This window comes from Zerene cesonia, chromosome 20 (genome assembly GCF_012273895.1).
Source record: "Zerene cesonia ecotype Mississippi chromosome 20, Zerene_cesonia_1.1, whole genome shotgun sequence".
In the NCBI taxonomy this organism is placed as follows: domain Eukaryota; kingdom Metazoa; phylum Arthropoda; class Insecta; order Lepidoptera; family Pieridae; genus Zerene; species Zerene cesonia.
In genome coordinates, this window is record NC_052121.1 from 8,957,678 (window position 1) to 8,971,014 (window position 13,337).

The following is a 13,337-nucleotide window of genomic DNA, read 5'->3' on the forward strand; positions in this document are numbered from 1 at the left end:
GTAAAAGTAATAAATGTTATTTGTAGTTAACAATTTTCTTTTTTCTTTATTACAATATTTATGGCAAGACTAGGTATAAGTGTGAATTAGAATCAAATATCATAAGGGCATAATGAATTGGAAAGTACAAACTGATACTCGCAGACTTTCTCTGCGTTGGCTCAAGTTGTTTTATGGTATTGGTTACCCAAGTTTTGCTAGAAAGTGAAATAAGAACGCTGCGAAAGTGTTGTTGGAGGTTCTAAGACCTTTATTATATTGAAAAAAAAAGCCCTTTTCGTGATATCTTAGGTATGATTTAACAATAGCGGTTTTGATACATTTCTACGACTAATTTATTTTAAAGCCTTGTTTAATATTCTGTGCAGTTTCTTCTATAGTCGTTGCTAATCACTGATTAGTTAATAGTTTTTAAATAATTGAAGGTGTTCAATGATTTAGTTAGGTATTACGAAAAGTAGTTCATGCAAGGGGGACATGTGTTTCAATATAATGATGATCACAACTTTCTATCTATATAATACGAAAAATGCGGTAAAACAAAAAAAAATAACGCTACATAGGTACCTAGTCTAAATACAAGTAAACTTATGTGTCACCTCTAAATTTTACGTTTCTCAAATTTGGTAACGTAGATCAAATAACAATATGAACTTTATATTTAAGTGTGGAAATATGTATGTAACATAAGCGATTACAAGATTTCCATTTCTATTTTTTTCGAATCATATCATGGTGGTAATGCGTTAAAATATTAGTTAAACTAATTAACATTAATTATTTACATAATGAATTATTAGATATCTAAATTGCATATTAGTTGAACGTGTCGAACATCAACCTTAATCTACAGTTAAGTAAAGTTTTGTTTTTGTTTTGATACTTTTGTTGTTTTAGTTTACTCACCAAATATAAATATCTAATTGTACAGTAATTTATGTAGCCACTAGAACAACATATATTAAGGGCTAAGGCACATAGATCAAATAACATACTCGAGATATAAAAGCTCACCAAAAATTCATTTGATTATTACTAGAGATGAGATGTCAGAATAAGATAGAAATATTAATTGATTCCCTTTTACTGTACGTGAAAACGAGATGGCAAATGGATTGAATGAGGGGTCACGATTCATGAGTAAGCACGCGGGGTCGCAGGGCGGGGGAACGTCGCCATCGCGATCTCTCGTTTATTTTTATTTAGTCGCATTTCTTCCGTCGTGTAGTCAACGTCGTTTCGCTCCGCGCGTTCCAAACAAAATTGTGTGTGACCTCAACTTGTGTAGTTCTGTGTAAATCGAAGTGCGTTCAATATGGGGTGTGGAACGAGTTTTGCTAAATATGTGCTGTTTTTCTTCAACCTGGTTGTTGCGGTGAGTTTGGGTAAAGGGCGGGAGAACCGGTTTCATTTTGTTTCAGATGGTCAGCGAAGAGTGAAGCCCATGGGTACGTGGCCCGCTGCCCAGTAGTATGTGACGGAATGCTTTTTTCAAAGCAGGTACCTAAATACCGGCCTCTAATATTGATCATGGCATAGCATAGCAACCTTTGTTCTATTGTTATTTTAATAGGAACTAATAGTAAGCTTTTAAACACGCGAGAGACTAATTATAAAATACATTTTGTTTGTTTAAATAGTGATTAAATAATTCGAGCATGAGCAAAATTTAAATCCGTGTCGTTTTTGAATGTCTAGGTTTGTCTTATTTGAAAATAACGGCCGATTCCTCGTAACTGTATTCTATTTAGTTGAAATTCAAATGATTAGTAGGTATTGGCGGGAATTGTACAATTTTATTACACTGATTGCCAGTATATTACACAATGATTATTTTTTTTTAATGTAAAGTATAACTTAAAACTTATTTCATATCCTTCTCGTGTTTTTTTCGTAGAACTGCTTTGCTCAAATAAGAGCAGCAATTTGAAATATTATATTGTTTAAACCGTTTTAAGTATCCGATAGCGGTAGTTCCCGTGAAATTTCCGGAGTAAAAATTGTCCCATGTCTTTTCTCGGGTCTTAAAACTACCTTTGTACAAAATTTCAACCAAATCGGTTGTGTGGTTTAAGCGTGAAGAAGACACAGACAGACAGAGTTACTTTCGCATGTATAATACTAGCTGCGCCCCGCGGTTTCACCCGCGTAAGTCCGTATCCCGTAGGAATATCGGGATAAACAGTTGCCTTTGTGTTATTCCAGGTATCCAGCTATCTACGTACCAAATTTCATTGCAATCGGTTCAGTAGTTTTTGCGTGAAAGAGCAACAAACGCACACACATCCTTACAAACTTTCGCATTTATAGTATTAGTAGGAAGCAGGATTAGTAGGAGTAGTAGGATAGGACTAGTAAGATTAGTAGTCATCGTATAAAGATTAGTGTCTTTTCCCGGCTTCGCTCGAGTCGAACCGTGTTGCCTACATCACTGAGAAACATGTAGGTTACTCTGGTTATTCTCTTTCCCGCAAACATTCGTTAGTGTACGATTGTTTGTGACCAGGTATAAAAATATATTTGCAAATGTCCTACACTTGGGGGTTTGCGTATTTGTAAAAAAAAAGTTAAAATCTTCTAAGTTCGAGTACCTACCCAGTATTGGATTTAAATAAAGAGACGTAAAAAATCCCTCCTCATTTTCTTATATGTATTTCTAATTGTAAATTGATACACGCAACCCATTAAAATATAGGTTTTACCGGGTCTTAAGTTTGGAACGAGTTTGTAATTTGGATGATGACGTGCTTTTAAAAGCTTTCCTCAATCATTATATAATGTCAATCCAAATTTAAACAAGGGGTCTAGGTATAACTATGTAGGTTTATTGATATCTGCGACCTACGTAACAATATACTTAAAGCTGATGAGCGTTTTGTTTGAATGCGGAAATCTCGGGAACATTGAACCGAAACTGTCTTTTGTTGTATATTATGATCCACAGTCGAGGTCGTCTAAAATCAAATCAAATCTATGAACCGATATCTTAAAGGTTTATTTTGTAATTATCTATGAAAAAGGGGCTACAATATAGGATGCGAATATAGAATATATAAATATCATACAAAAGGTATAATATAATGAATACCGTGAATGCAATAATTGCCCTAATCTAAACATGATTAAATGTTACAACGTCACTTCAATTTTTTACATATTATTCACCATTGCAAACTGTGACTCATTTTAAGACGTAGATGACGTAACGAATGTATTATATGCAAAGAGCACTACGTGTTGCCATGGATTTAAAAACTACGTGTTTCAGAGCTGTTTTGTTATTTTAGCGTGATTTAAACGTTCTATGATATAAGCACGTACAAGTGTGCAAATTCTTTCAATGGAATGCATCAGGAAGACATCATCGTGGTTTAATACCGACGCATATATTGTCTTTACGATAATATCAATTTTTTAACTCTTTAAGCTCCTTTATCGCGTAGCTCTATTCAGAATAGGAGTACGATGTAACTATTTTTCAAATGTGCGCTCGAAGTGTCATAAAAATTCGATTATTTTTGTTCGCGTGTCGTGCCCCTTCGCCCTCGGCACGGGGCAACAGGTGTGTTTCATTGAATAATTAACGGCGAGGCATTTTCGTGCGAGGGACATTACCCTGACATCTGGGGTAACTTGTCCCATATACAGCCTGCTAATGAGACATTTCACAGGTCGTTCTACAAGTATACAAGTACTTTAGTTATAAATTATTAATGGCAGTATTTTATTTCTGCTTATTCGATAAATCATCTGATCTGTTGCGTGGGTTGCGCCTGCGTTGTTAATAAGGGATAAAATCATTTCAATTTATTGATATTATTGATTAATTATTTGTTACAATGCAAGCAGCCAAATTTCTGAAGAGCCATATTCTGCTTATTAGTAGTAGTTCAAACAAAATTAAAAGCTAAGATCATACTTTGCCCAAATCTTTAGAATTATTACAATTTAAAATACAGTCTCAAAGCAAAAATGTATGGAAAAATTATACAAAAAAACAGAGTTGGAGTTTCAACAAAATATGAGACCATAAATTACTTTTGTTTTAAACGAGTTGGTAATATAAATAAGCTGTGTTTAAATCGGGTCAAGGAAAAATCCTTACGTCTCAAGGAAAGCATCTTGGACGTGATGTGGCTCAAGGTACTAGGATTTTCCTACTACTTTGTAAGGGCATGTGAAAAACTACATTATTATCGAGTTTGAGATGTAATTTCATATGATTCATTTGCAACGCGTTTTTATTAGTTTCCTCATCATTGTTCTTGCAGTAAATACTAAAGGTATAATGGAAGATGACGAAATTATTACGTATAATTTTATCCCCTGTGTAGGTAATTCCATCTACATTGATTATATTCTCGTAAGTAAACGAACATAAAGTATTAAATTACGTAAGAGCGGGCAACTAACTTGGTAGTTTGCCTGATGGTAATAGATTACCACCGGCTATGAACATACACTAGCTATAAAGAACTGGTAAGAGTGAGGAAATGGAGACAGGCAACCGGCTCCCGCACTCATCGCAGGAAACACAGTTGCGTCCCATACTACTATTCCATCTTCTGTGGGGACGTTGTAAGTACCCCGGTGCGACCTGGTCCAATTCGTGCCAAAGCATGCTCGACTCCCACATAAACAACCATTTATCTTTACGTCATCGATGTCAAAGGAGCTGGTGGGTCGCGTGATGATAAGCGCTTAGACTAATTTACAGTTAGCCTAGTAAATAATCAAGGGCCTAGTGTCCCAGGGGCCAGGTACCTATTTTTGAACAACATAGTCTACAAAAGTACTATCGCAATTTTGCTAATGTTAAAAATTCTATATTCTCTTTAGTATATTTTATTTCCCAGACGTTAATAAGCTTAAAGTTAACACGAAGCTTAGCGCGTTACTTAAGCGAGTATAGGTCAGTTAGATCGTTTAACGTTGACAAATTGTTTCAGTAACAGTAGCATTCGTTCATAACTATAAATACAATGTTTTAAATGACGGACAGCTCATATAAGTAGGTTTATTATTGTATCATGAGGTCATGCGAGTCGTTAAGTGCGAGCATGTACATTTTAAAATTTACTTTTCGACTGCTAGGATAATAATCCAGATTTTTTTAATTATTATGTGCTGACTTGGAGAAAGGAAAAATTTTAATGTAATGTTACTCGACCTGTGCATATTTCGCGCACAAACTTAATTAACATAATATATACATAAATAATTCTACAACAATTTTCTTATATTCGTGAAGTGTCTTCTTCGATCTTAAATCGTACTGCTTTATAAAATCGATTAACCGGTTAAAGGATAAATAATTAGGTCACATCCCTCCTTAATTTTTGAGCTAGATTAATTAAGCTTGTCGATCTCCAAAAGCCCTTTCGTAAGATTTTGTGCTAAGTATTATCTAAAACGTAACAAGCAATGAAGCAACGGATGTTTGCTTCGGTAACTAATTCCAACAATTCGAGATGGTCATGTGACGTAAAGCGGTGACATCATGCTGAGTTATGAGACGCCGTTCTGGCGCCCTGAGCCTTGAATAGGGGCGTTAATGCAGATTCCTTGGTACTCAACAGTTACAGGACTATCAATGATATCACGGTATGATATGATATATACTGGTGAATATATAGTTGAGAATTATCGTTTTAAATTAAAATTGCTAAAACATATTTCGTTCACCTTACTCCCTCATGGCTGCCTGTTTAGAGATGACTGCCCACTGATTAGGTCCAAGCTGTATATATTGTTACTGTTTCATGTATTGTGTTTGTGTAATAAGCTTAAATAAAACAATACATAAACGGCCTTAAGATGAGTGCGAGTGTTGCTTTTCGCAGAATTTCTTGATTTTTTGGATTGACTTTTGAAAATTTATATTCATTTATGTTACCCGTAATTACTAGATTACTGTAAAGTCCTATATGATAGCAGGCTAATCTTTGAGCGATATGTTTTAAAGAAGGCTTTGCTTAAATATCATATTATATATCAAAACATGTTGCATTGAATATCGCTGAAAGTTCTCAAAACAACAGAAAACCACTGAGTCTGCATACTAGTCAAAACAAAATCGCTCAAGTTTAGAAGTTGACGGTTTAAATTGTAGGCCAGATTATTTGAACCGGAAAAACCGGATTTGGTTTCTCGTTTGCGGTTACAATCCCTACATATCTGAGGTTACGTAATGCTTTTGATTTGTTCAGTTTGTGTCTTAGAAAAGCTTAATAGTCTATTGTAAGTGTTGCCCTAGTAAAAAAAATTGCATTCATTTAGCCAGGGGCAAATTTCAAAAAACATTTCTTCTGGAATGAAAGGTGGCTGATATAATCGTAGTATTAAGAATGGCCAATTTCAACAGATCAGTTGGTTGCCTGAACAGCGCTTTCACGGGGCATGACAAGCATCCATTTAGCTCAACATAATATTTTCATACCAAAATATCAACATTTGTTCAATAGTGATTGCAATAGGCCATTAATATCCTCTTACTAATCTAGATTAAGTATTACGTGTGACCAGTGTGTTACCATTCGGTTCGCTTACACAATTGACCGATTTGTTTCACATAAAGTACCGTTATGTAATTGTAAACGTTACACACCTGTGTAATCACTTGTCAAATTTAATATTTTTTGTTGTTACATTGACAATAAGAACAATTGCAATATGCAATTTGAACGTCTCGGTTTCGTACTGATATGAGTAGGTTGTATGTAGTAGTATGGTTCTTTAAAGGTACCGTTTACGAGAGAATATGTACTAGCTTTCCGCGGGTCTTCACTCGCGTAGTTAAAGCAAAAGTCGCACGGATTCTGTTCCCGCATTTCCAGGATAAAAACTTATCTAGGGTGTTTCTGAGGCGAACTATCTGTATACCAAATTTCATCCAAATCATGATTTATAGTTCGCCTGATGGTAAACGATCACGAGCGCCCATGAACACTTTTTTTTTATGTCATAGCGGGCAGCTGAGCTGGTGGTTCGCCTGATGGTAAGCGATCACCACCGCCCATGAACATTCGCAAAGGTAGTACCTACCTCTGTGAATGCGCTGCCCGCTTTTATGGGTTAAGGGAAAAGGAAAGGATTAACGACTGGAAATAAGGAATGGACTAGGACGGGTGAGGAAAAGGAAACGGGCCTCCGACTTGCAGAGGTAGGGGCGCTGCAAATGCGTAACCCGCATTTAAGGTGGATAAGAAAAGGATTGACGATGGTAATAAGTGAATGGACTAGTCTTATTAAAAGAAGACTGAAAGATTTAAAATATATTAAAGCCTATGTGTTATTCCAGTTAACCAGCTAACTACGTACAAAATTTCAGTGCAATCAGTTCAGTAGTTTTTGCGTAAAAGAGTAACAAACATACACACATCCTTACAAACTTTCGCATTTATTATATTAGTTAGTAGAATCGTTCAAACTAACGAATATTATGTAAAAAAATATTTGTTTTTACAGGCAGCACAAAAGTAGGTAATCCCTTTGTGTTTTTAAATCATCATTAAGTAAGGTTAGTTCGTATGATCTCAAAAATAAATAGTACAATCACACGGTAACTAAGGCAACATTCGAATAGTATTTTTAACAAATGGCTTTCGGATGTTGCGCGTCTTTCATAACCTTGTAATTTGCAATTAATTCATATGCAAGCGATTAAAGTTTTATTGAGGTTATCGCTTTAGTTGTTTTATGAAGAACAATGAAAAGATTATTATTAACATGAAAAGAATCGCGTATCTTTCATTTATGTAACGAGAAAACCATATTGTGATGTGACATCTCACTATGAATTATGCTTATCATAGGTATGTTCTGCTACCAAACTTAAAATATACGTAGTTGGTATTTAAGAGCAAAGTATTGTGAAGGTATAGACTGTAGATATCATATTTACTCCTGAGTTTACTATTTAAACTTATTAAATAACATGTGTCGTTTATCTTGAATCTTTTAAAAGTGATGTGTTTATCTGAATTTTTATATAAACTATTCGACATAGAAGCAAAGGGTAGACATTTTATTGATACATATAATACGTGATATAGGAAATGTTTCCTCCCTTCCCCTATTGAGGATGGTGAGGTCAGCGTTTAATCGCCATACTGGCGCCGAAACTGATGTGTGTTTTGATACTTTATGTATTTAAACAATTAACAATCAAATGATTATAATAAAATATAAAAATCTTTATAAAAGATTCGGTCAAAGATCTTCTACAAAGTATATGCTATATCGGGCTTATTTTTTGAGTTAAAGAACCAATTACTTATTCTGTTGTTTCTGTGGATTTCAACTTCTTAAATATCTACTAATGTCTTAGTTAATGTCAGTTATATAGTAAAAATCATCGGTTCTATAATTGCATAATAATTGGCTTCCTAAAGAAAGATAAACTAAATTTAATTTCTCTCCCGAGTCTCTCGAGCAAAAAACATATTTTTAATTTTGAATCTATCTCTACCAACAAAGATTTCTTAATCAAACAACAACAAAAACATCCACGTACGTCAAGCATAGATTATAGGATTAAAGGACCATTTACGTCTCGTCTGAAATTAAATTGAATTGACGATCTTTAACTGCTACCTACTCGAGAGTAATCATGTTATCGTTTAAGCGGTAAGCCAGGGAGATAACGTAATAACCCGTAGTCTTTATAGTGATAAGTACCGACCGTTACTAACGTGCCTAAACTAATCAGCAGAAATAATGAAAGTTCTGCTAAACGTTATTCGTATGTTCTTCTGTAAGGTTTCATTACATACAAAATAGCCTACTTGCTTTCCTAGAAAGATTTGATTCTGAGACTATTACTTTATTATATTATTATTATATTACTGTGAATAAAGAGGAATACATATCAATAAATAAATCGCCTTTGTATATAAACGCGAAAAGTTACACGAGCGCTGAATTATCTTTTCCTTCTATTTTTATTTCACAAGTATAATTATAAAAGAATACTCCTGCCTGATAAGCAAGCAAGTCTCGTTTGCATACCTTTGTGAAACAGATCGAGAATGTTCTGCGCCTGGTGAACATAAAGGTGACGGAGGCATCTCGATACTGCAAACCGATCCCCCTCTGGCCACCCATTGTCAAACGGACGTTGACCTGAATAACACCTGAAAAGGTAGAGGCTGGATCTTAACTACCGTAGGTCGTAGCAAAGCAGATATTTCATAGAAAGCTCAATTATATACTATACATCTTTAAGCTATCTTAATATGAAAATAAATTTTAAAATTAAACTTTTTAGACATTACATATGTCATTCTTAACATCTAATGCAAAACGTAGAAAAATCTTATAATGTATTCAAAGTCCCTGTAACTAACGCTGAAAACTGCTAACTGAAATGTCATTTTTTTGGAAGAAGGTGTAAAAATGTTGGTGGCGTTTATGTATTTTATTGTCTTATATGCAATACTAGTAGTATTGCAGAATGCCCTGCATTTTGGCTCTACTAAGCCGTCATATCTGATGACCATTAAAACATTAAATGTCACTTTAATCTTCACATTTCCACATGAATATAAATCCTTTACGCTTAATGAAAAAGTGCTAGCATGCTTTTCAAAGGTACCTCATTAAACGCCACCCGTAAGCGTTAATCTTGGAAATCTCATTAAGAGGCGGTTTGAATCAAATTTGTTCGTCTATTTTAAACGAATGTAGGTCGCAACGGGAGGTGAATGACCGTCGTAAAGGTTTTATCGCCCTATCCAATAGCTACCTGTGACTATTGTTTTTCTAGCTTGGCTCTCGATCATGCGTGAAATTATTCCTCAACGAATATATGAACTGACGTATTTATCAGACAATCTAGTGAAGCAATTGTAAAACTTAACTTTTGTTTCAATTGGCAAACGTGAAATATATGTATGTGGAATTTTATTTGCACTACATTTTTATCATTGAATTTTTGCTCTTCGTTGAACTGAACGATAAATAAAATTGTATATGTATTTGTGTTGATGATAATTTATTATTTCTTTTTCTTGTTGTTGTTTTAATAAGACAAGTGCTTTATTTATAATCATTTATAACTATATCTATTAATAACCCTTGTAACTCAATTGTTTACGCTGTACTTTATTATCTTAAAAGTATCCGAAATAGTCATTAAAGATGGGGAAAAATTTAAAAATAACATTTAAATCTATTTGAAAAAATGTTGAATAATTTTTTAATCACATAATTAATAAATAAAAATCGTTAGTACTAATTAGGACGAACTTCAATAAATTAATGATTAGAGAAAAAGTCTGCTGCGTATGATGAACCCATTTCATTCGTGCCTATTTAGCTTCCACCCAGTTATTCAGTACTTAACTTGCGTGGTTTAAAAGTATGGCAAAATTTTAAAATTTAATTAAAACTTGCGCATCGTCGGTAAAAGCATAAAGGTAAATCTTTTAGTTTTTAACTAGTGATCGCGTTCGTCGTTAATTCGTGCAATTACCCACAATAGGGGTTAATTGGTACGCCTGAGTTGACCTCAAGCCTATGGTTTTAAAGTATTGACTTAATTTTAATGAAGTCCTTTGATGACATGTTTTATACGTTCTATCGTACTTATGACGAGTATGCTAATCCTACTTCCTACTAGTCCTATCCTACTAATATTATAAATGCGAAAGTTTGTAAGGATGTGTGGGTGTTTGTTGCTCTTTCACGCAAAAGCTACTGAACCGATTGCAATGAAATTTGGTACGAAGATAGCTGGACAACTGGAATAACATATAGGCAACTTTTTATCCCGATATTCCTACGGGATACGGACTGACGCGGGAGAAACCGCGGGGCGCAACTAGTGTTCCATAAATTAGAAGTCATTTATAATATAGTATTTGAAGAATGCTTGTACTATTGCGGAACTGCAATTAATTAGTTACTGGTATTATAATTTATAAGCAGTCCCTTATTATGATGCAATATCGCTGCGGTTAATGAGCTTTGTTGTAACGCATATTTGTCCATGTATCTTTACTTATTATAATGATTTTATATCAGAAACACAATCAGTTTGTCTCAATTTTAAGTAACAGGATTATAGAAATATTTGTCTTGGTCGATTGTATATAACGTGGGTTTTCCATACGCTATTTGTATTTTGTGATACTCAGTTCTAGATTTTTCTATAAAACATTTCTTCTAAGTTCAATACGCCTCGAGTTCATGACTTCGTCTGGTTGCAGTCTAGACGTCTGGGTTTGTTTGAACACTGTATTAAGTACTGTTTCCAGAATGGAATGTATATTTATGATCTTTGGAATTTTACAGTTAAATGTGTCTCATTTTTTCGTTTTCAACGATATTTTTCGAATAATGCTGTGTTAATTTACTTGTTTATTTCGACAGCTCCATATTATGGACATGTTTCTAGTACCATGCATTTCATAAGCCATTGCTTGCATACGTTACGAACGAAATATACATTTTTATATCTTTCTTTCATAAAGCTTAATACGATATGTAACAATAATTACACAGCACATGTGTTCTTCAAGGCTATGTAAACATTAAAATAATAAGTGTGTAAATATAAGAAAATGTTTTGATATCGCCCAGTTGTCTACAGCCGTTAAATTGGAATTCTATTTCAGCGTTGCGAGATTTTGCAAACACTGAACTGTATTTTTAGAATCGTACCCGGCAACACGTGCTTACTAATAGTTTGGGTAACGTATATTTACCTCGAGTTTAGCTACCTTGCTTTTATTCCATTCGTACCTAAAATTTCTTGCTTGTCACGTTATAGGTGCCTAGGTTCCTACATATGAAAATTGAGATCAGAGTATTAATCAGTAGCCTTATTTTAAAATTAAAAGTATTGACATTCCTTTTAGAATACGTTAGATAATTGGATTCGAGTCTTAATGGAAATTTCGAGAATTTACCAAATGACATACGCAGTTAGATCTATGATGAATTTTTATATTACCAATTGATATGGTACAAGGCAATGTAAATGTTGCGGTTTCGGACCTCAAGGTTCCAGATAGAGCTCGAAGGTCTACCATACCGCAAGACCATAAAAATGCAAGCGAAGCGTAAAATAGCGAAAATCCATTTTCTAAGTAAATATACGATTATTTTGTTTATACGCTAGTGTTTGTATATTTCTTTAATGGAAATTGGTCAAAGATGACGGCAACCCAAAACGTCGGATCAAAGTTTTTTCACAACTCCATCCCTCCTTGGATATATTAGTAAAAGAATATGTACACTATGTCTAAATTCTTATTCAACATGGCCCAAAACACAAAATAGACCTAAATAACATTTTAACTCGCTATCGGACTACATTTGTAGACCGTTTTTTTACAAAGACATCCAAGTATAATTGTTTAAAAACAAAAGTGGCTGCACATCTTTAAATCTCCGCCGATAACTCTTTAAAGTTTTTAAAATTCACGCGGAACACGTTAGGTATTTAGTTAATTCAGTACATTATTTTTTTATTACTAAGCTGCAAGTGAATAGTCATGCACCCTGGCTTATAGCGTTACTAATTGAAGATTCCTTTGAAAATATTTCATTTAGTATATTTTATTGGCTGTATTTACCTACGAGATGACAATGCTCCACATCCGGACACGATGTCACCTTTACCACAGATAATATAATATACTAATTACTCTGAAATTTTTAATTATAAAATTCTATATGAATAATATTTAAATTTGTTTGATAGGAAACTCAGGAACTACTGGGCCGAATTAAACTTCTTTGACTGTTGGATGGGTCACATATTTCGACGTAAACGTGATCTCTGAGTGCGACATTAGGACCGCTAGTTTGATCTAAACGTGTTTGATGTTAGTATTTATTTTCTTTATACGAGTATAAGAACGTACTTTTTCTCGTATTATATTTAGAATCAACTTTTGTGATGTATTCGCAAATTTTTTAAATGTAATACTTACTATGATTTTTATTATGTGCTGTGTTATAAGAATGCATGTATAATACAGATACATATTATTCTAAAATGTCCCAAATTCCATATGCCGCTATATCCTCACTTAATTTCCGTAACAACTTTTGGGGATTCACTCGTTAGCCATATGCATTCTAAGAAATAATTGTCCATTTAATTAAACTGTATTTATTGCATTAATTATTTTATTTATATCTGTCTTGTTGCAATTAACAATAACATTTATATACACATATTTTTAACGATTTCTCATGGATTGTTGACTTATTTGTAAAACCTAGATACATCCGAAAAAGATACTTTTTATACGGCTATGTGAACTTGGCACCCGACTTAAAAAAAATTCACATTTTTTTGCTCCATTCGATAGATTTAGATATGT

At 33.8% G+C, this 13,337-nt stretch overlaps 1 protein-coding gene across 2 annotated transcripts in view; it reads left to right on the top strand.

Annotated features, from left to right (window-relative positions):
* Positions 1-1,190: 1,190 nt before the first annotated feature.
* LOC119835355 (CD63 antigen-like) overlaps positions 1,191-13,337 on the top strand; it is a 26,746-nt gene continuing 14,599 nt past the window's right edge. For both annotated transcript variants that reach the window (XM_038360117.1, XM_038360118.1), the window contains exon 1: positions 1,191-1,375. In XM_038360117.1, coding sequence (XP_038216045.1) covers positions 1,316-1,375 — 60 coding nt within the window. In that variant the 5' untranslated portion in view covers positions 1,191-1,315. The remainder of the gene's footprint in view (positions 1,376-13,337) is intronic.